The 23010-nt window shown below is 42.0% G+C and overlaps 1 protein-coding gene across 5 annotated transcripts in view; it reads right to left on the bottom strand.

Annotated features, from left to right (window-relative positions):
- Positions 1–22723, bottom strand: part of Arfip1 (ADP ribosylation factor interacting protein 1) — a 65838-nt gene extending 43115 nt beyond the window's left edge. Inside the window, exons 1-3 of one of the 5 annotated variants that reach the window (XM_060378509.1) lie at positions 22586–22721; positions 8858–8934; positions 1903–2004 (exon numbers count right to left, since the gene is read on the bottom strand). In XM_060378509.1, the coding sequence (XP_060234492.1) occupies positions 1903–1995 (93 nt within the window). In that variant the 5' untranslated portion in view covers positions 1996–2004; positions 8858–8934; positions 22586–22721. Of the gene's footprint in view, positions 1–1902; positions 2005–8772; positions 8935–22585 lie in introns of those variants that run through there. The other 4 variants (XM_060378510.1, XM_060378512.1, XM_021643873.2 and 1 more) reach the window with 4 other exon arrangements.
- Between the last annotated feature and the right edge of the window lie 287 nt (positions 22724–23010).

The raw sequence follows: 23010 nt of genomic DNA on the forward strand, positions 1-23010 counted from the left end.
ACACACTCTCCAAGTGGTGTTACCTGCCAGGGTACAGGAGAGTATGATGCAGCCACCTAATCTTGAACGTCCTGCCTATAGAACTGTGACTTAAGTAAACCTTTTCCTTATAAATTATTCATTCTCAAGCACTCTGTCCATAGAAAACACTAAGATAAATATCAGGCGTGGAGACTATCACAGAGAACAATCTAAAATAGTAGTTCCCACCCAGAAGTAAGTTTCTCCCCACCCTGACAGACACTGAGCATTGCACAAAGAATTATCTGCTTGTCAGAAAAGAGAGGGGCCGCTGGCGGGTATGAAAGAAGTCAAGGCTATGCTAACCAACTTACAAAGCACAGGCCAATGCCCACGCAAGTTAGAGTGACACAGACAGAGAGTGCTGAGCTAAAACATCACATACTTCATTCTCAAGTAGGAAGCAGAAGCGTATCTAAACTCTAAAATAATTTAACAACTTTTCAACTACTAGTTTTTCAATCATACAATCACACACACACACAGCTGCTGTGTATATTTAATCCCAGAACTCCAGAGGCAGAAGCAAGCCTAAATCTCTGTGAGTTCAGTGCCAGCCTGGTCTACATAGTGAGTTCCTGGCCAGACAGAGCTATATAGTGAGACCCTGTCTAAAAAACAAAGAAACAAGCAAAATAAAACAAAATTAACTTTTTAAGGCCATAGAAACCATATTTTTAGTTGAAGTTGTACACTCGTATCAAATGTCATTAGAAGAATGTTTAACTCAGAAATAACAAGTATCACTATCATTTCTGGCCTCAGAAGGCACACTACTCATCTCACTATTAATACCCTCATCAAAGTAACTATTTTTATTATGCAAACAGAAACACGCTCAAGGTTACAGTGTAAGAAATGACACAGCTGAAGTTTGAACCCAAATGATTGCCAATCTCATATTGTTCCATTAGAACACATTTAATTGAATTCCAAATTTAGAGGCAGAACAAAATTAAATGCACTAGGCTAGGGTGGTAGTTCAGTGGTAGAGTATATGCTTATTATTCACAAGGTCTCAGGTTCAATCCCAGCACATGCACACATACACACACACACACACAAATGCACCTCAAATGTTAGTTTCTTTCTCAGCCAATTATGCCGCTTTCAGGATATTAACTGCTTTCACGGTTTGAATGAAAATGTGCCCCACGGGCTCGTGTATCTGAACACTCGGGTTGCAGGGTTGCTTGAGGAGGCTGCGGAGGCTTTATGGCAGAGCCTCGCTGGAGGCAGTATGCCACTGGAGAGGCTGCACCTCCTCTTCTCAATTTACCCTTGTGTGTGTGGAGAGGGATCTGACCGGCAGCTTCTGCTCCTACTCTCCACCATGCTTCCCACCCAGCGTGGACTCTCTTTCCAGAACCAGAGCCCAAATACCCTCCTTCCAGGAGCCTTTTTGGTCACTGTACTTATCACAGCAACAGAAGGATAACTAAAACAACAGCAAAATCAAGAGCAGCTACTTAGAAACCCCTTACTTTCAAACAGCAGTTATATGATGCTAAATTTAAAAAGGATATGTTAATGTCTATAAGTAATATTTAAAGGGGTAAAATACTAGATTTATTATTTTTTTCTTATGAAACTAAAAAAAAAAAAAACTATATAACTTATATGCCAAAATTCTAAGACACACTGTCACTCTGGCTAATGACATAGAATTCTAAGATACATTGTCATTCTGGCTAATGACATAAAATTTTAGTTTATGTTTCTATGTTCCTATTGCTGAGCTAAACAGCAAAGCTATGGCTCTGGAGCTCAACCTTGGAGACTCAGTATGACAGCCTACCCAGTATTCCTCATAACAACCTCAGATTACTGGCAAAAACCTGCAGCAATTCTTTGCATTAACAGAAAGTAAAGTGTTCTTACCCTAGGATAGCCATGTTCATGGGAGTCATCAACTTCTCCATTACTAGTTACTGGAATTTCCGCTGCAGAATTTTTGGGAGACTCTTGAGCCATGGCAGACTCCTAAATTAAAAAAATAACAAATTAATTAATGAAAGAGAAAAGGCCATATTAACACCAAACTATAAAAGCTTAGACTGATGTATGCATACCTACTACCTGCCAGCCTAACGCTTCATGATCTGATACATCACACGTGTGTTATCCTCCTGTGTACACATATACTCACCGTGATGACAGTACAAACAACAACAAAACACCTGCTGTCTCACTGCACTCAATCTAAACTCCTTGATTTAGAGAAAAGGCATATGACAAGTCCTAGGCGCCACCATCATGCCTCTTTTTGCGTTACATACGTCTTAAATTTTAACAAGGATAACCACTAAAATAATGGCAGCAGATAAGTATTTGTCACGGCAGAGTCAGTAACTCCTAATGTTGTCAACCGAGTCTAGCTACTGTCCCATTCGCAATGCAGTTACCAAAACCATGACGAACAACTACAAATGTGTGCACATGACATTTAACCTACAGACCTGAATCCAAAAGAATGCAATTAAGAGATTTATTAGCGAGACCCTGGATTTGATCATAACACTGGAAAAAAAAATTAGAGTATCCTCTGGAAGAATTTTTTTTTTAAGTGTCTAAAAACCGCTGGGCTAGTTGGGTGTGGTGGTGCATCCTTGTAATCTCAGCACTCAGGGAGACAGAGGCAGGCAGATCTCTGTGAGTTTGAGGCCAGCCAGGTCTACAAAGCAAGCCCAGTACAGCCAAGGCTACACAGAGAAACCCTGTTTCAAGAAACCAAACCAAATCAAACACAACAACGACAAAAATCTGCTAGACTTAGCCAGGCAGTGGTAGCACACACCTTTAATCCAAATATTTAGAAGGGAGAGGTAGTGGATCTCTAAATTCAAGGCCAGCCTGGTCTACAGCATGAGTGCCAGGACAGCCAAGGCTACACAGAGAAAGCCTGTCTTGAAAAACCACCACCATCACAAACAGAAGTAAAACAAACACTCCTGGACTCTCCCTGCACGGCCCTGTTCTGTCGGACACGGGCTCTTAAAAGAGCTTCATTCCCTAGCCTCAGCTGTAAGTGTAAAGAATTAGAGTTCTGCACGCATGTATGCCATACGTCTGTGGGCGCCCATGGAGGCCTGAGGAAGGGATCGGATCCCCCGGATCTGGAATTACAGGTAGTTTGGGGCCATCTAATGTGGGTGCTGAGAACTGAACCCAGTTCCTCTGGAAGAGCAGCAAATATTAGTCACCGAGACATCTCTCTAGAACCAGACTATAAGTTCATACAGTTAAAATTTTTAAAGAGTAGCTGGTTTACAAACTCTTTAAAACTTCACAACTAGCTTTTGCAAGTGAGCACAACACAGTGCCTGCCACCAATGAGCCAGTCCCAGGACTGAGTACAAGGAACACACTTATCTAGCCGGGTCTTTGGAAACAGTCTCTTAAAAGCCAACCTGTCTGCAGACAAAAACCTGATCACACTTGCCACTTACTTCATAGGGCAACCCCAAATTGTGCCTCCTTTCTTTCATGCCCCGTTAATTCTAAGCACATTCTAAATTCACTGTCACGCGTAAGGAAGAGATCAAAGTAGTCAAATACTCTACACAACTAAATTTTTTATGCTGACAGGAAAAATGCATTTATTTTTGTAGTAGCTGACTCGATTCATATGTAGTTGAATATACTTTAAGAAGAGAATTAACCTTCTAACAGGGTTTTTCTGTGTAGCTCTGGCTCTCCTGGAATCCCCTCTGTAGACCAGGCTGACCTCACAGACATCCGCCGGCCTCTGCCTCCCAAGCTCTAAGATGTGGGTCACCATGCGCCGCTCCCATTTCACCGTTTTTAAACAGTGAAGGGATTCTTTTTCCTGGAAGGCAAAGCTCTGCCCAAGCAACAGTCTGGCAGGGTATGTGGTGTCTTGTCACCCCGATCAAACACCCCATTTTATCCAGAGTCGGGGAATACCAAGCAAAGCCTCCAAGTGAGGATCCAAACATGGAAACAGCTAAATAACGGCTGTGCCTGGGATGCACGCAGTCACAGAAGAAGAACCCCTACCACCCATCTCAGGAGTCTACAGTAGCAATGGGGACGTGAGTGGTTTGTCAAATCAGACTTCAGCCAAGAGTTATGGATTTCTCATTTGTTCATTGACTTGTTTGGCTGGTCAGCTGCGGTCCTCACTCAATATTGGGAAAGCCTGCATATTTTAAACCTTCAGGGAAAGATAGCTTTAGGAAGCCTCTTTTTCTGAGTAGCTGATTGGTGAGCTGGCTTCAGACTCAACAGCAGATGAACAGAAGAAGGTCCTCCAGAGTTCTTAGGAATGTTTTTGTGGTAACTCTGATATGCTTTACCAACTCCCAGATATCAGAATGCTTTGAAGCCAGCTTCCGAGTTTAAAGGTTCCTGACTCTGACATTACATGAATTATTTCTCTGAAGACTCACAGCTGCCTAAAAGATAAATATAATGTTCTCAACTTCAGTGAGGCCCCTAGGGCCTACGAAGGTTAAGGAATTAAACTGCACAATGCACCCCCCGCAGATGAAGCCCCATAAGAGGAAGGGCTGACAGCGAGCGCTGCCCACATTCGACCTGCGTCTCTCACAGCAAGTGCTTCAAGTCTCCCTGCTTCTTGTACACCAACACGCGGAACTACCCTCTGGCTTTCTCTTTTTAGGAAGTCCTCTGAGGTCAGCTAGCCATGATAAACTAGGCTTCAAATCTGGCATACTGATTTGAAATATTAACCTCATAATACATCGTTTCTTCAAAAATGACTGAAATTATGAGTTAAAATTATCTGATCAACTGTATTAACAATGTCAAGGTTGAGAAACTCAGTCTGCAGCCTGCTGTGTAAACTCCTCAGACTAGCAGGCCTCAGTGAGCATCTAATCCTTTCTTACAAAGGACCCACTGCAGCTGCCCCGTAAGAGGGCACACCCCCATGCCTTCAGCTCTCCTGCAAGCTTTCCTTGCAGAACAAAAATAGCACGGCTCCTCAAGATTACTTAGCTTGTCCCCTGCTCACTTCTACAACTGCTTCTCAGACGCTAACCTCCCCTTACTCCTCACACTGGCCAACCCGGCAACCAAATGTCCACTAAGTCCAACTTTACACAGCACCTCTGCTCATTCTCAACACTCAGTCTATACCCTTTCTATAGCTGCCAAGACCAAGGCTTAAAATGTTCAGGTAACATTTTTCTGGCTTATTCACATTTCCCAAATCCTGAAAATAGACCTTGATGTTACAAAAGGCTTTCCATTTGACAACCAGGCACTAATGAGCAGACTGTCATAGGGACAACCAGTGTCATTAACGAAGTTCATTCACCCAAAGGCCAGAAACTTAATAACGCAAAAGAAATACGTATAAGAAACAAGTTTATGCACAGGAAAACTTAATTTCTAAAACATACTTTTAAAAAAACCTAGAATCTTTATAGATTCTATAAAGAAATTATCTACAGCCTTGCCAACTATATAAGGCACTTATCATCATTTAACAGCAGTTTAATTTATTTAACAACCAAATTAACAGGTTAATTTCAACCCAATTTAATTACTCAACCTATTTTACCACTAAGCCAGCAAATTAAAGATATAAAAGTGAGCTTAAAAGCTTCCCCAGCTGTTTCCTAAATCTACCACATTTTTATAAAGTTCTTAGAAAATGTAATAGAAAGACCCAAAATATTTTAACATCTAGGTCACTGCTGATATTCAGTAGGGCTTGGGTTTCTTTTTCCTGCTTTCTAGTAGTTAATTTCCACCAGTTTTGTAGGATTAATTTCAGTCAGGTCTGAGTAAACAGAAGTGAACACAGGAGACAGAGAGGAAAAGAAGCTGCGAGTGCACCAGCCCAACTGCTCTGGCTCTGCTTCTGACAGGAGGGCCTCAGTTTCCGGTGGACTAAACACAGACTGCTCCAAACCAGAAGAAAAATGCCTTTTGTGTCAGATAAAACTATTCACATTTTTTCTGTTTGCCCAAACAAAGACAAAGCAATTCTAATAAGCTCATAATTCAAATATTCTGTGAACTTTCCTCCACCATTAATACAAATACAATTCATTAAAATGATGACTATATGTATCGCAAAGTGTCAGCTCAGTATGGCTCCAGCACTAAAGGACACGGAGCTCAGGTCGGCGTCCGCCCCTTTCCACTTCACTCCCGTAACCTTGTGTCCCTCGCTGTAAGGAGATTACCAGGGCTGGTGAGACGGCTCAGCAGATACCCGTGGAGCCCACACTGTACAGAGAGAACCAACTCCCACTATCTCCCTCTGACTTCACACATATGCTGTGGCAGGGGCACACACACACACACACACATGCATCCAAACACTCACCATACATGCAAAGGAATCTAAGCTAGAATAAAGTGGTATCACTAAAAGGTGCATCCAGTGTAAGGCTGGGCATGGGGCTCAGGGTGGAACACCTGCCTTGCACGGACCCTCGAGGCCCTGAGTGAAATCCCCAGCACTGGGAGATAAGCAAAAGCTAACGATGCTAGAAAACCAAGTATGACCCACTATACACTGTGACACGAAGACATTACAATCACCCTCCGCTCAAGACTAATAGGCAAACACTGGAGAAGTTCTACCAACATTCGTGTTTCCAAAAACTGAAGAGCCTCCTGAGCACCCACATGACACTGCTTCCCACACCTGCGACAGATGCTGGTTAAAGCCCAGGCTAGCTGGACAGGTCCACACGAAACTCAAATGAATTCTGTGATCAGCTGTGGGAGCAAACCCTAAAGCGTACCACCATGTATCTATAAATACACCAAAGGGAAACTGAAATCCAGAAACAGTTCAGATCCCCACACACACCTGAATGCAAGACAATTCTCCAACCGTTCACAAGAGACACCTGAGTTTACCACAGTAAATTCCTCACTACTGTACCTGTGGGCACGCCTTACTTTTCTACAACAGACCATAATCAAGATAGCTAAATTATAGATGTAAGTATCAATGTCTATAGCTTTCTTTCTCCCCGCATTTAAGTCATTTTCATAATTCTATGGTGTCAATACACAGGACTCTAACCCTATTATTATAAACGAAGGAAGAAAACAGGCAGGTTAAATCCAGGTAATTACTGGATCTGCATACACATATGGGAATTTCGTCCATTTTGTTTACTGTCGCAAAGGCGTGTGCCTGACCCCAAGGCTGTCCCCCTAAGCATCATGTGTCTTCAGGCTCTCACTGCTCGAGACTGTTTCAGACCCTCACCTAACCACTCATCTGCTGCCCGTCGCTGCCACGTCTACTCTGCCAGTCTTAGCTCCCTCCTGAAACATCCCTTCCCTTCCTTCCTCAGCCACACCACATACAGCCTAGAATGCCACACTGTTCCTCAAGCACACAATCCCATTTTTTTGCTTTTGCCGCTTCCCTGCCTGAAAGGTTCTTACTCTAAGATTTTTGCATGACTCTTATCTTTTTCAAGTTTCTGCTCAAATTTGATATCCTCAGAAAGCTGCCTCTGACCAGCCTTGTAAATGGGCACTCTCTGCCACATTCAGCCTTCTGCCACACTTCATTTACCACATGTCCACACTGTAGTACATAATGATAAACAGTCAACATGTCTGTCTCTGTCCATATCAGTAAAATAAAAGCCAACTCCTCAACTTGACACTCAAAATCCTCCCAATTATTTTCTTCTCACTAATCATTTATATACTTATTTGTTTGTTTGTTAATTTATTTATTTAGGTTTTCTCGAGCCAGGGTTTCTCTGTGTAGCCTCGGCTCTCCTGAACTCACTCTGTAGACCAGGCTGGCCTCAACCTCACAGAGCTCTGCCTGCCCCTGCCTCCTGAGTGCTGGGATCACAGGGGTGTGCCACCATATGCAGCTCATGTTGTATTCTTGCCTTACCAGATCCTTTAAGTCAGTCTTTCATCTGTCTGAAAGTTAGGTTTATTCAACCAAAACAATAGGAAAAATAGCAACTACTTTAATTATGTGACTGAATTACTCTAAAGATCTGTGTGGGACAAGAGAAAGCACTGCCTGGAGCTTAATTACGATGTGCCAAAAACAACTGCACTGACCTGAACTCAAGAATAAAATTTAACTGTTTAATCTTTCTCCCCACTTAATGAACTACAAGAGCTGATCATCTTTTTCTTTCATCCTTTTTTTCTCTCCCTAATTATTTATATCTTTCTCCCTAGTTTAATGAGCTACAACGGTGGACCGTATGGTGGTTCACCAGAATCAATTCTAGAACCTTCAATAGAAAAAAAAAAAACAAACAAACCCATGAGTCAGAACAAGTATTTCTCACTGCAGGTGTGCTGGGTCTCAAGTATGGCACTCAGCAGCAGTTAAAAGCTCTGTCCCGGACTCAGGTGCACACTCAGTGAGCAAGCGCACATGGCAGTAGCTAAGCCAAAATGTGAGCAACCTATGGCAACCAACACTACTAGCATTTTGATAGACATGTTGAACCACTGCCATATTTCATTATATATATTAAATAAGTTGCTGGACAGCTTTCATTTTCATTCTGATGTGACAAATAAGCTCTACCTTCTAGAGTTTCAGACTGGGCGAGTGTTTGCCAGAATAGATACCTTCACCTAGCAATGTGATGTTTTTATTATTTATGAGCTCATTTCAACAAAGCAGTTTTATTTTTTAAAAAAGCTTTAGGTCATCAAAAGCAGATCTAAGTCACTCCTTGTCACAAAGCAGCCTCTGTCATTTTATCCTGTCACTACGTACAAGTGTACTATTAAATGGTATACCTTCAGACACCTCAGTCAATCTCAACTGAGGCCTTGATTAACAGAGGCTGACTTTACAAAGCAATGCAAACAGCACCCCAATCACCTCAACTTTAGACTTGACTTCTTCTGTGGCTGGCTAAGCTGTACCGAGAGCTGTAGCATCATTGCAGTCAGACATACCTAAAAGTGAAATGTGTTAGGCACATATTAAACATTCAGTTAAAAGAGTGACATCCACTGACATTCTTATATCTCACAGCATAATTAACTTACTTGTAATTAGAATTTGTGTTATAAAACTATATGCAGCTACATGAATTATCTATTGATTATACAGGTAAATGCTTCTAAGAAAATCAGAAAAGGCCCTTATATAGAATGAAGAAAACTGTTTTATAAAACCATATATATGTAGGAAACATTTTAAAAGACCATCAACTTGAACTGTCAGAAGAAAGCTGATCAAAGATGTCTAAAGCCAAAATGTCTCTGACCTGTGGCCTCCCCAAGCAAAGACAAACCAGAGCGCACACCTCTTGCCCAGAGACTTTAATTCTGGTAACGGATGTGACGGCTTCCTAAGTAAGACAGAATTCTCAGATCTCACCTGATAAAAGCTTAATGAGCTATTCCTGCTTCTAATCTGTCCAGTCCTGCATGGAGAAAGTCACCACATAAAAGCGCTCAGTCAAGCACAAAAGCAAAGGTTCCAAAAGTACTCTCCCTAATCACGGAGACAATCACAGAGAACTGAAAGACATCATGCTAGGCACTACAGTGCAGGAAACGGGTTTCTCATCTCAAAATACACAAAAAAAATAAAAAAATTCAGTTACTAAACAGCCTGTAACAAGAAAATAATTCAAAATGACTGAGTAGGATTTAGCCCAAGAGCACAGGATTGGTTCAATATTAGAAAAAAAATCATTAATATATAACATAGTTTTTTCCATACACACTGAGATGGAGTACAGATGATAAAATGATACACCCATTCAAAATTAAATAGTCAAAAAATAGAAATGTAACTGACAATCTCTTAGTATACGATGTGTGTTCTATGTCTTATTTGATAAAGAAATAACAATCACTGGAGAGATGGCTCAGAGGTTAGGAACACTGTTCTTCCAAAGGTCTTGAGTTCAATTCCCAGCAACCACATGGTGGCTCACAACCATCATCTAATGAGATCTGGTGCCCTCTTCTGACATGCAAGTGCACATGCAGGCAAATTAATGTATAACTAATGAGTAAATAAAATTGAGAATGCAAGAAATAACAATCATTTCCTCTAAGAGTGGGTAAAACAAAATTTTCCACCATCTCCACTATTATTCAGTATTGTACTCGAAGTACTGACCAATCCAACCAGTTAAAAGAAATCAGAATAATAATAAAGAACTGTATCTCTATTTGCAAATAGGCAGAATGTGCGGGGGGGGGGGGGCCGGCAATCAATGATAAAACTAATTCAAAATGAAAAGAATTCTTTGAAGTAGCAAGATACAAAATATTCAAATATCAATAAATAGCCTACATATACAACAGCAATCAGTGGATGAAATGACAGAAAAAAAACCTCATCTGTAATAACAAGACTAAATAGTAATTAAAAAAGCAATGTACAATGCACACTGCAGCATCCTCTGCAGCCGTCAAACACTGAAAACCACCTATGTCCATACATACAAAAGTGACTACACTCCATCTAAGCCAGACAAGTCCAACCTTTACTTTGTAAAATGTTACCATGCATAAGTTCATGTTCAAGAACCTTGTAGTTAAGCTTTAGTTTTGTTTTTTTTTTTTTTTTTAAGTTTCATGATGTCTTGAGTTTACACTTTTGTGTCAGGCCACATTTATCCTTGGCTACATGTGGCCCATAGCCATAGACAGGACATGTTTGAAACTGTGTAACTGCTCACAGAAAAAAAACAAAGTCTAACAAGCTCCATTTTTTCCCCTTTATCTATGAACGAAGGGGAAAATAGTAAAACACACAGGAAGCCTAGCTCTGAACCAAGGGGATACTTGACCTACGGGGTGGCAAGATGGTAGAGTGGAGTGGAAAAGGAAGGAGTGGGAACTGCGAGCTGCAGGATGAAGAGGGACTGCCACCTCACTAGACACAGTTTAAGGTAACTCTGGTCCTTAGAGCCGGAATACTGTTCACATACCCTGCAAAACTACCTCACCAGAGTAGAGTGGAAACTGACAGGGAGAAATACTAACAAGCCAATCCACGTTGTAAACAGGTAACTAAGAAAGCAGGGAGAAAAAGGAAATCAAAGAGAATGCACAAATGGGCAGCGAGCACATATCTGTAACCCAAGCAGGGGAAGGGCAGGCAGAAAGAGCAGTCAAGGCACGTACAGAGCTTGAGGACACCTAAGGGCTATATGAAAATCTGTCTAAAACAAAACAAACAAACAAACAAACAATAAAAAACAAAAGGAAAGAAAGAAAATATAGATATTAGGAACTACATTTCAAATGGCCAAAGGGAAGAAATAAGAAAATGTTAAATGAACCCTGTGGTGTTGGTCTGTAACCAAACTTTTAATATGTCTGCAGATATGTGTGTTAGGGTTCTGGGACAAACAGTTGACTCTAAGCATGAGTCAAGAAAAACAGAAGAGATGCAATATCACCTGGTGTCAGAAAATTCTTTAAAAGTTAAAAAAAAGGGGGGGCATATCCAAAGAAAACAGTGCCAACCTGCAGGAGCTACTGTTTGCCAAAGCTGGCACAAACTGAGTAACAGCAACAAAATGACAGTGCCGGGTTTAAAGAAACAGACTAGCAAGATAGGCATAAGCAAACAACATAAGCAAATGGGAAAAAGAGCCTTATTTAAAGCTGTTCACAACTGAAAATACAGAAAGAAAAATGGAGATGGCACCATGGGTTAAAAGCACTTGGGGGGGGGCTGGAAGGATGGCTCAGCAGTTAAGAGCACTAGCCACTCTTCCAGAGGATCTGAGTTCAATTCCCAGCCAACCACATGGTGGCTTTCAACCATCTGTAATGAAATCTAATTCCCTCTTCTGCTGTGCTTGAAAACAGTGTTCATATACATAAAATAAATCTTTAAAAAAAAAAAAAAAGCACTTGGGGGTGAGGGGAGTGCCAACAAACAGGATTGCTGAAGCTTCCTGGCCTCTGGGCCAGCTTCAAGTCATTAAGCACACCCCACCTCAAAGGACTGAAGTAGGGGGTGAGGGAGCAGAACAGCTGACATCCTCCTCTGTTTTCTTCCCAGAGCTCACAACAAGCTGGCACACATCTGTGTGCATACATTTGCACAGCAAGCCGGCACACACTGTGCTCAACTACCATTCACATAGTCACATAACTGGAAGGCTGAGGCATAAGGATCTCAAGTTTGAAGCCAGTTTGGGTTACAAGTTGAATTAGAGCCGATACACAGTAAGAGTAAGACTTTTGTCTCCAAAAGGGAACAGAGATTAGAGTGGTGAGTGGGAAACAGGATCATCAGATAAACACCACAGACCATCAGATAAACATTACAGACCAAACACACTTGATAGATGCTCAAATATCGAGCAAATTTTTGACCAAAAAAAAAAAAGGATCTTTATGGTTTTCAAGATTTTTAAACAATGTACTAAAAAAGGAAAAACAGTAACTTCACAGTGGAAAAACACACTTAGACCAAGGAACTATGACAAAGGTGACACACTGTTTCCATGGTGTTCTTGCCAAAAAATGTGTCAGCCCGAACTAATCATGAAAACAAAACAGACAGAAATTAAGACAGTCTGAGGTTGTTTGAGCATAAATGTACCCCATAGGGCCATGTATTTGAATGCCTAGTCATCCGGGAGCGGCACTATCTGAGAAGGATAGGAAGTAGTGTGTCGCTAGGCTTGAGGTTTCGAAAGCCCGCGCAGGCCCAATGTTCTCTCTCGTTCTCAGTCTCTCCCTCATTCCATCCCTCTCTCTCTTTGCCTAGAGTGCAGGGTGTAGAACTCTCAGCTAAGGCTCCAGCACCATGTCTGCCTGCATGCTGCCACGCTCAGCACGCTGATAACGACCTAACCTCTGAAACTGTTCATGTATGAGAAAATATGTATGTGCGCCTTGACATGTGGTCTCTTCACAGCAGCAGAACAGTGACCAAGGAACAGTCTAAAAACTGATTATATTTGTCAAAAAGTATAAATTTCATGAAAGACAAGGAAATTTACAGAGTACAAAAGACGATGGAAGCTGGGCGTAGGGCACACAACTTTAATCCCAGCACTTGGGAGGAAGAGGCAGAGGGATCTCTGTGAGTTCCAGGACAGTCTGATCTACATAGTGAGTTCCAAGACACTCTGAGCTACATAGTGAGACCCTGCTTCAAAAAAATAAAAGAAGAGGAAAGGAGAAGGAAGAAGAGAGGGAAGAGGAAAAAAAAGGAGGAGGAGAAAAAGGAGGGGGAGGAGGAAGAGAAGACGAGGAGGAGAAGGAGGAGAAGAGAAGGAGGAGGAGAAAGAGGAAGATGATGAGGAGGCGGAGGAAGAGGAGAAAGAGGCTACCAAACAGTAGCTAAAATAAATTCAGTGCAGGTTCCTAGACAGGACCCCGAGACTGAAAAATGACAGTTGAAAACTTAGGCTAATTTCAACAAGGTCTGTGGCTTATTTGTAATATTATACTAATGTTGATTATTTACTCTTGTAATTCTTTTGCTTATTTACTCTTGAAAATTACATATATAATTACAGTTATATAAGGTATTAGCAACAAGGGGAGCAGGGTGAGCAATATAAGAAACTATTTACTCTGCAACTATTCTACAGCCTAAAATTAGAACAAATGTTTTAAATAATAGTAAGCATTCTAAGCAGAAGTAGAGAATTTACCTTTAGATAGGAAGAAGACATTTCTTCCACTGAGATGGGAATGAAAAAAGGAAGAAGCCTACAGGTGGAAAATGAAAGACAGCGCAGGGTACTCACTTTCCTTGTCCTCTCTCCTGTGAAAATGGACTGTTTCCAGTATCAAAGAGTAGCACCAATTAAGAAAATGTGCCTTGACAAAATATATAATCAAGGCAGTCAAGGAAACACAACACTTCTGAGAACTGCAGGGATACTAAATCCACAGTATTTTAAGTGTCCTATTCCACACTTATTTTTTGGTTATGTTCATCTATAACTTAGATGACTAGTACACACTGGAGTAAGATTTTAAAGATTCATTGATTTGTGGAGATGGAGAAATGGCTCGGCTCTTAAGAGCACATACTGCTCTTGGAGGACCCGAGCTGGGTTCCCAGCACCCACATCAGGTAGTTCACAGCCACCTGTAGAAATCCAGCGCCTCTGACCTCTGAAGACCCAGACCCAGACAGACACACACACACATTAAAGAGCAGGGCAGAATGGCAAACGCCTTTAATCCCAGGATTCAGGAGGCAGAATTAGCCAGATCTCTGAGTTGAAGGTGAGCCTGCACTTCACAGTTAGTTCCAGAACAGCAAGGGCTACACAGAGAAACCTTACCTTGGGGGGGAAAAAGTTAATTACTTATAATTTGTGCTGTGTATTGTGTGTATGTGGCATGCTGGTACACACCTGCAACGCAAGAATGCAGGATGACCATCCATTCAAGACTCAAGCCTCACCAGCCTAGGCCAGTAGTAAGACACACATTTTCTGCTAGTGGCTTGGCTCGAAGGGTAGAGCCTGTACTTTGAATTAATAGGAAGTTAATGCCTACCTGCTCTCAAAAGTAAGAGATACCTTTTCTGACCTTCATACAGATTCAGTTACTCTGTTTTTTGTGGGGAGAGGGGTTGTTTTGTTTCTTGGGGTGTTTTGTTGTTGTTGTTGTTGTTTTAGCTTTTTGAGTTGTTTTGGAGATTGATTGATTGATTGATTTATACAGTATTCTGCCTGCATGTGTGCCTGCGTACCAGAAGAGGGCACCTAATATCACTGTAGATAGTTATGAGCCACCATGTGATTTCTGGGAATTGGACTCAGGACCTTTGGAAGAACAACCAGTGCTCTTGTGCTCTTAACCTCTGAGCCATCTCTCCAACCCTGTTTTTTTGGTTGTTTTGTTTTGCTTTGCTTTGAGAAAGGGTTTCTCTGTGTGGTGCTGGCTGTCCTGGAACTCAATCTGTAGACCAGGCTGGCCTCGAACTACCTGCCTTCAGAGTGATTGGATTAAAGGTGTGTGCCACCACCACTTGGCTATATTCAACTATTTTTAACTTTGTTTTTTAAAGCAGAATGACAAATCACTACTATTAAATCACCACTAATGTTCAGGTCCTCACAAGCCAGTTATATTGTAGACCAAAATGTCTTCAGTTATTTCTCAGGCTCATCCTGCATAATCAGCCAGAGGTATTCATTAGCTAATTAGTATAAGAAACAAAACCCTACAAAATAAATTACTAATTAGCATTTATGAAAATGCATATACATACATATATATATATACTACAAAAGACCCTGCAATCAGGGAGATAGAGCAATAGGTACTAGATTTGCCAGATTCCCCAAAAATAAGAAACAAAAGACTCTGGATAACAATGAAAGCAGCAAAAACCCAGGAGTCACAGTCTCTATGACGCCAGAGTCTAAAGACTCCAAAGTTTAGCATTAAAGCCCTATGAGGTGAGAGCTGTTGAGCAGATATTTTAGTTAGAGCTTTTCACACTCACGAGCCCTGTGCCACAGCGCTCTGAAGCAGCACTCCTGAGCTGACGGCAGACAGCACTGCGGCCATGAATGGGACATACATGGTATGTCACCCCGAACATCAACTTAGACTCTTCTTTCAGTGAAGGAAGTACGTTATGGAGTCTAACGCAAAACCCGCTTGAATAATGCACACATCTTCAAAGAAAATTAGAGTTTTAAAACAGTAATGACACTACAACCATGCTGGTTCCCACTGCTAATTCTAGCACTGGAGAGTGGAGGCAAAAGGATCAGGGGTTCAAAGTCACCCTCAGCCTCACAGTGAGTTCAAGGACAGTCTAGGCCATATGAGATCTTAACTCAAAAAAAAAAAAAAACTTTTTAAAAAAATTAAAAACACTAGTCTTTAAGGAAATGTCTTACGAGTTATTCTTTGTAGGGATACTTAATAAAAACAGTCTGGGGAGCACTACAAGAGGCATCAAGGAGGTAGGGGTAGAAGGCAGGAGGACTGGGGCTTGCTTTGATACAACTTTGCTTGATTTCTCTGCAATGTTTTGAGACTGGTAACCATGATGATGATGAGTCGCTCTATTTCTCTGAGATTTTTTTTTCACTCAGATAAGTGTGAAGAGATCAGTAAAGCTTTGCTTCAGTGTCACAATTCAGTATTAATCTTCATAATGAACTGACTGATCTACAATTGAAGAAATAGAGCAGCTCCATTAACTAACTCTGTATGTTTAGAGTTATTTATAGTTGAAAGTTCCAAGACATAGAAGCTTCCCTATCAAAACAACTTAAAATAATTGTCTCTGACAGTTTTCCTAAATGAAGGAAAAAAAATCCTTTCCTTACAGAACAATGAAAATTATACTGAATTGAAAGTGGCTTTCCATACAACAAAGTATATTCCTTTTCATAACCAAACAAAAACAAAACTTCTATCTTTATATCAACAACTATCCTGTAACTGTTTTGATAGCTGTTAATCTTTAAAGACACCTACATGTCCTTTTAGATAGTAATAAATTGAGCTCAGGTTGCTTAATAAGATGACTGCATCACCCTAGAGCTTCAGAAGTAGAAGGCTTTGGCCAATTAGAGTTAGTTCTTAATTATGTCATAAATAGAAACAATTGATAAGTTAACCTAACAGTCAACAATAGCCATCCCTACCACCGTAACCAATCTTTAAAATAGGTAATAAAACCAACTATTTGGAAAAGCCTTTTTCTCTTCCCCATTGTGTTACAGAGAAAGTAATGCAACTTAAAGTGATAGGATTCTCAAAACTACATTACTCTCTAAAAAGAAAACTATCTGTAAGTAAATGCTAAATTATTCAGTTGAGTGTGGCCCTTCACAGACAGCTACCTGGGTTCCAGCATATTAGCAGTGAAGCCAACCAAGAATCAACAACACTACCGTGTTTGCTATTTGCTGTATTTGGTTTCATTCCAAGACCCAGCAACTTACCTGTTACTTGACATAGATATGAATTGCTTTTCTCCCTTAGTAATCAATAATTGGAAAGCTACTAAGTTCCCCAAAACCATATCAAATAAACCCTCTCAAAATTCACAGGCAGAAATTCATTAGAAAATACACTTATGGTAAAGTAAGCAGCTTAATATAGACAGATACAGATCATCACATTAGAATGCTTATACACATAAGTTATATGGCAGCATACAGAAACATGTTTTCTTACTCTATCTCCTGAGAGGCCCTAGAAGCAATGACACCCATGTCCTCAGCTATGAGAACACACACAGCCCGGATACTGGTTTCTAATAGCATTTTTCAAAAAGAGAGTGGTTGCTCCTAGGAGAATGGACAGTTCTGGGACCAAGGAAAGTAATATGGTAGATGAGCCAGGAGCATCTTGTAGAACAGAAATTAAAACCAAATGCACAACCACAAAAAAAAAAAAGCTTAAAAAAAAAAAGATCAATCCTCGTAATGATAAGGATATTTCCAGAAATCAATTAAAAAGGCTGGAACAACTAGAGTAATAAAAAAGCAGTGAAGTAGAGCCCAAAATGCACGTGTACTCATTTGTCAAAGCAATGCAGAGTGTGGAGACTGTTGAGCTGTTGACAGAGTATGAACTGCTCTCACACAGGACTGGAGATGGGGCCCAACACTCATGCCAGGAACTGCACAACCACCTGGAGTTCCAGCTCTACAGACTGAAGGCTACGGACACCTGAGCTACACACATGTGCACATACCAATGCACAGACGCACACATATAGCTTAAAATAATAAACAATAATAAACGTGGTAGAAATGACTGAATGAATCAGTAAACAAAGTATTTCCAGAAAGCTTACGTGAACACCCCTCCCCTCTAGGAAGTAGAGCACAACTCCCCGCTTTCCTTGCACCACACAAAGAAATTGTCTTCCACAAAAGGTAATATTCAAAGGGAAGGGCTTCACACAAGGAACTGCGCAGTGAACAAATCTGACAAAGCACAACTGACTGTCACAGGTCAGTATCACTGGTGTAGTCAGAGTGACAGGCTCTCCTCCCGTGCTAATCATGAGGAAAACGCTGGATAAATCCTACAAATGCATGTACAGGATACCTGAACAGCGATCTGCAAAACTATCAGCTCCTCAAAAGCCAGGCTGCGGTGCACACGCCTTTAATCCCAGCACGTGGGACACAGATGCAGGCAGATCTCACCAGCTGGATCGAGAGCGAGTTCCAGGACAGTCAAAGCTACACAGAGAAACCCTGTCTCGAAAAACCAAAAAGGAAAGAAAAATGGCAATAAAATCTGAGAAATACCAAGATGAAATCCTGGAACAGCAAAAGGACAAAGGAAAAACTGATGCAATATAACTGTGTCACACTAATGAAATCCGTTACTAGGAAAATGGAATACACAGCTGGTACCTTTATATTATCTGTTTGGTAATTCTGTAAGTCTAGCCACGAAATCATCATAAATAATCTAAAAACATTACACTATTTTTAAATCTATTAGTATTTTATTTATGTGTATTTGAGAAACAGCAATTTAGTTTACAATTTAAGTATTACTATTTTAACTACCTTATGTATAACAATTCAAATTCAAAATCTTTTTAAAGAAAAGCACAAAACTCTAAGCTGAAATTTTTAATACCAGCAACTTAGAATCATGAGTAAATATCTAGGTATTCAGTCCGGAGCCACGGCACGCACACCTGCATACACATGAACACAATAAATAAATAAATCGTCAATAAATGAATCAGGGGCTACAAAGACGCTCACTGGTTTAGAACACTTGCTGCTCTTGAAGACTCAGCAAATAATGTACACGTCATAAAGACAAATAGGCACATGCACATACACAAAAATGTAAGTGATTTAACAACATTTTCAAGGACCAATGGACGACAGCCTGTTTGAGCACAGTTTCACAGAACATGACTCAAGATAAGGCTGAAGAATTATCACTGTTCAGTTTTCTTTTTACTCTAAAAGCAATGCAAAGTCACAGAAGGGCTAGGGAGAGAGTGACAACCAGCACATTCAGAAAGTCAATGCTCTCCGGCCAAAGGCAGGCAAAATGAGGGGTATTTACAAGTTTCAGGCTAGGTGACAGTGTACAAACTAACGCAGTGCAAGGAAGCAGGGAAAACATATTCAAGAACCATTATAAAGAAAAATTAACTACCTGTCGACACATTTGATATTATAAAGAAGAGGATGTAAGGATTGTTCCACATTTTCAAGACTTTATATGTACAGACAATGCCATCACTCACTGAAAACAGAAAAAAAAAAGCAATGAATGTTTGAGAGGTAGGAAAGGAAGGAAGAAAAATGAGTCTAGTTTTGAATATAGCTCTGAGACATCTTTAACTCTCAAGGAAGGATATCAACCAGATAGCAAGGAGAACAGATCTACACTCAAAGGAAACAGAAAAATGTATACGCCCTAAGGAAAGCTGACAGTTTTATCCTAGAAAGAGCTAACAGCATAGCAATCCCCAAATATGCAAGAAAATCATTAGACTTAGACTTTGACCATCTGGATTTAGTTAAAAGGCTAAGAGAAAACACAGCTATATTCTGTCATCTAAAACAAAACTGCTAAGCACCACAGGGAAACAGAAACTTTTTACATCTTGGTCCAGTAATATACTAATTATGTAACAGATCATAGCACTTCAACCTTTTAGGCAGGCTGGAAAATGCCATTAGAAGTGTTCTAAATCTGTGCTGTCCTGAAAGGCAGGCAGCAGCACAGGTGACCACTGGGCAGTGACATGTGGCTGGTACAACTGAGAGAAGTTTAATCTCAGATAACTTAAGCAGCCACAAGGCTAGACACTACCATGTCAGAACGAAGAGGCTTGGAGCTTCCTAGTGCTAGTTCATGTGATCCTCAACTATATTTTGAATTAACTGGGAGGGGACCTGAGACCTAGGGGTGAGGATGGGATACTAGTAGAATTTTTCATTCCATCTGCTTATCACATGGTTGGAAATTTCATTCCAAGACTCTATAGTATAAGGCTGGAGAGATGGCTCAGCAGGCGGACTTACGGTTCCAAACTCACTCTGCCAAGGTTAGTTTCCAATCTTGTAATACATACACTCCAGCAAACTTATATCATCTCCAGGGAAGCCCTACCAGCTACCAATCTACAGGCCTTCTTCAGATTCTTTTTGTCGTATGTTTCAATATGACATTCAAGCAAACCAACAGAGCAAAAGATCCTTTTCTTAATGTCTAATATCCAATCAAATAAGATATCTCCAACTCATTCTAAAAAAAGTTGATGGAAGTATCCTAGAAGCTTTCTACAGTTACACACCTACAGTCAAATCCTGGCTTCACCAGAATCATTATAAGCAAACTGCCTTAACTCTTATTGGGCATTTAGTTTCAGCCTCTTCACCTGTAAAAGCGGTCCTCAGCCTTCCTAACGCTGCGACCCTTTCATACAGCTGCTCATGTTGTGGTGACCCCCACGGTAAAGTTATGTTCGCTGCCACTTCGTAACTGGAATATTGCTACTGTTATGAATTATAATGCAAATAAATAGCTGTGTTCCAGACGTCTCAGACAGCCCTGTGAAAGGGTCTTCAACCCCCAAAGAGGTCATGACCCTACAGATTGAGAACCAGAGAGAGCCACTTCATAAGGTGGCTAGAGGGGGAGATAATCATGAAGAGCAGTTGGCCTCATGGACACAGCAAGCAAATAAATGCACCTGTCGCTGCGGTGCCATACAGAATCCACCTTCTGACTCTGCCCTTATACAAGCAACTATCTCAGCACTGACTGCTCCACCAAGTGAGGATTCTACACTGAGGGAAAATCATGTTGTTTGAAGAGAAGGAATCGGTTACTTTAGACAAATTATGAGAAGCTGTTGAGGTCGCACTGTATGAAATGAGCTTCAAAACCTTACAAATTCCAAACACTTCACAGCAAATCAGGAAGTAAGCAGGAATTCCAAGATTTACATTACGCTTGGAAAGAGTCTCACTTTCAAGAAACATAATTAACACAAACAATTATATAAGAGGAAAGAGAAAAGGTGTAAAAAAATGCCAAAGCCATATGGGCTACATAAAACACTTTTTCCCCTTCCTTAGAGAAGCCCAAGGTTGCCATCTCCAGTTAAAAACAAGACAATAAAAGCAAAGACAACTGTGACTTCAGTGCTTTATCCTGAGTTGTACCTAGTGGGTTGGGGCTATTTAGTATGCCTTAAATAATGATAAACACATCAGTTTATAAATTCCCTGTATTAGCAAAGCAAAGGGCACAGTCAGCTATCCCTAAAAAGAAACCCCAGACCACAAATCAGGAACTCACTTGGTTCCTTCTGTAGGCCCAGGAAGGAATTTAGAAACACTGCAATTTTGAAGCAGTGAGATTTCAGTACCTGGCTGTAATCCCTGCACTCTACTCTTCTTAGCTCCTAAATAAACCATTTGCAATTTGGGGAAACAACAGCTCCATGAATAAACCATTCCCATTAGCTTCAACAAGACACCACCCCCACCCCTTGATTTTCCAGACAGGGTTTCTCTATGTAGCCTTGGCTTTCTTAGACTTGATATGTAGACCAGGCTGGAATCAAACTCACACAGATGCGCCAGCCTCTTTCTCCGAGTGCTGGGAGCACAGACGTGGGCCACCACACCCAGCTCAGACCAGCGCTTTTTAATCTTGCAGAACATTATACATGTCTTTTAAGAATTTGATAAAAGAATGCATTTACCCAGAAAACACACATACACACTTTTCACATAATTTCAGGGGTGGGGATAAAAAAAAAGATTTAAAAAAAAATGAAAAAAAAAAATCACTGATGTCTCCTGATGCCACCGATGCCACTCCTGAGGCCCCAACCCAGGAGTGAGGCAACGATAATCCAAGAAAAGAAACATCTTACAAAAAAAAAAGTTCAGGCACAGCCTTTAATTCTGAAACTCAAAATGGACATATGCTGCTTTCCTAAGTGTTAGACTTGTAGACAGAAGACAGTGTTAATCACGATGGACGAGATAAACAAAATATAAGCAAATAAAAACAGAAGAAAAGTGTAACAGTCACAGCACCGCTCGGAAAGAGCAGCAAGGAAATGCAGCCTCCAGAAACTGTCATCAATCTGGTGCACCTTCAACGAAGTTAATTAACTGTCAAGTATGAACACAGCGTCACAGTTGGGAAAGCAACACGTTGATGGAAAGCCCTGACACTCGTTCATTCTTTTTTTTTCTGCCCCCTCTGATCAGGTAAGAACAGCGTAAGTACACTGCGGGAGGGACGAACAGAAATCCTGAAAGGGCGACTCAAATGATCTGCAGGAAGTGTAAAGTTCAAACTTTGGAGATGAGGAGGGCTCAGGAGGAAGATAAGAACAGCGCCAAGGAAGCAGGAACAGGGAGAAAGTCTGTCCTTTAACTGTCACACGCCCTTCCCCACGGTCAGCGCGGCCATCAGGACCGCGGCAGAAGGCCGGGCCGCGATTTCCCTGTCCAAACCCAGCATTCCTCGGACGCCCCCGCCAGCGCCCGGGCCGGGGCCGTTCCAGGCGGGGCTCCCCGCGCGGGCGTGCGGCACCCTCTCCGCGGGACGCGGGGGAGCGCCCGGGAGCCGCCACCTCCGCCGCGTCCCGTCCGCGCGGCCCCGCCCTCACCTGCGTGTCAGCGGGGAAACCCGCGGCGCTCGCTCTCCGCGCTCCGCTCTCCGCGCTCGCGAACCGGTCGGCCCGGGCCGGGCGGGCGGAAGCGCGGCCCGCAGCGTTTCCTCCGTGTCCTCCCCACGCAGCGCGGCCGCCCGGGGGCGGGAGCAGCTGGCTGCCACGGGCCAACCGCCGACGACACCGCACCCGCGGCCTCCCGACCCGGCCCCCGGCGCTGGCTGCTGGCCGCGGAGCCGGAAGTGAGGAGACCGGAAGTGCGGGGTCCCGGGCCCCGGGCAGCCTCTCTCTCCCGAGGCCTGGCGGGGGCTCGCGCCACGTCTCTCCGATGCGCGCGCGTCTCCCGGGGGTGGGCCGGGTCCACTCGACTCCGCCCCGGGCCGCGGCCCGGCGGACTACATCCGGGAACCCGCGCGGGCCGT

This window comes from Meriones unguiculatus, chromosome 2 (genome assembly GCF_030254825.1).
Source record: "Meriones unguiculatus strain TT.TT164.6M chromosome 2, Bangor_MerUng_6.1, whole genome shotgun sequence".
Taxonomy (NCBI): domain Eukaryota; kingdom Metazoa; phylum Chordata; class Mammalia; order Rodentia; family Muridae; genus Meriones; species Meriones unguiculatus.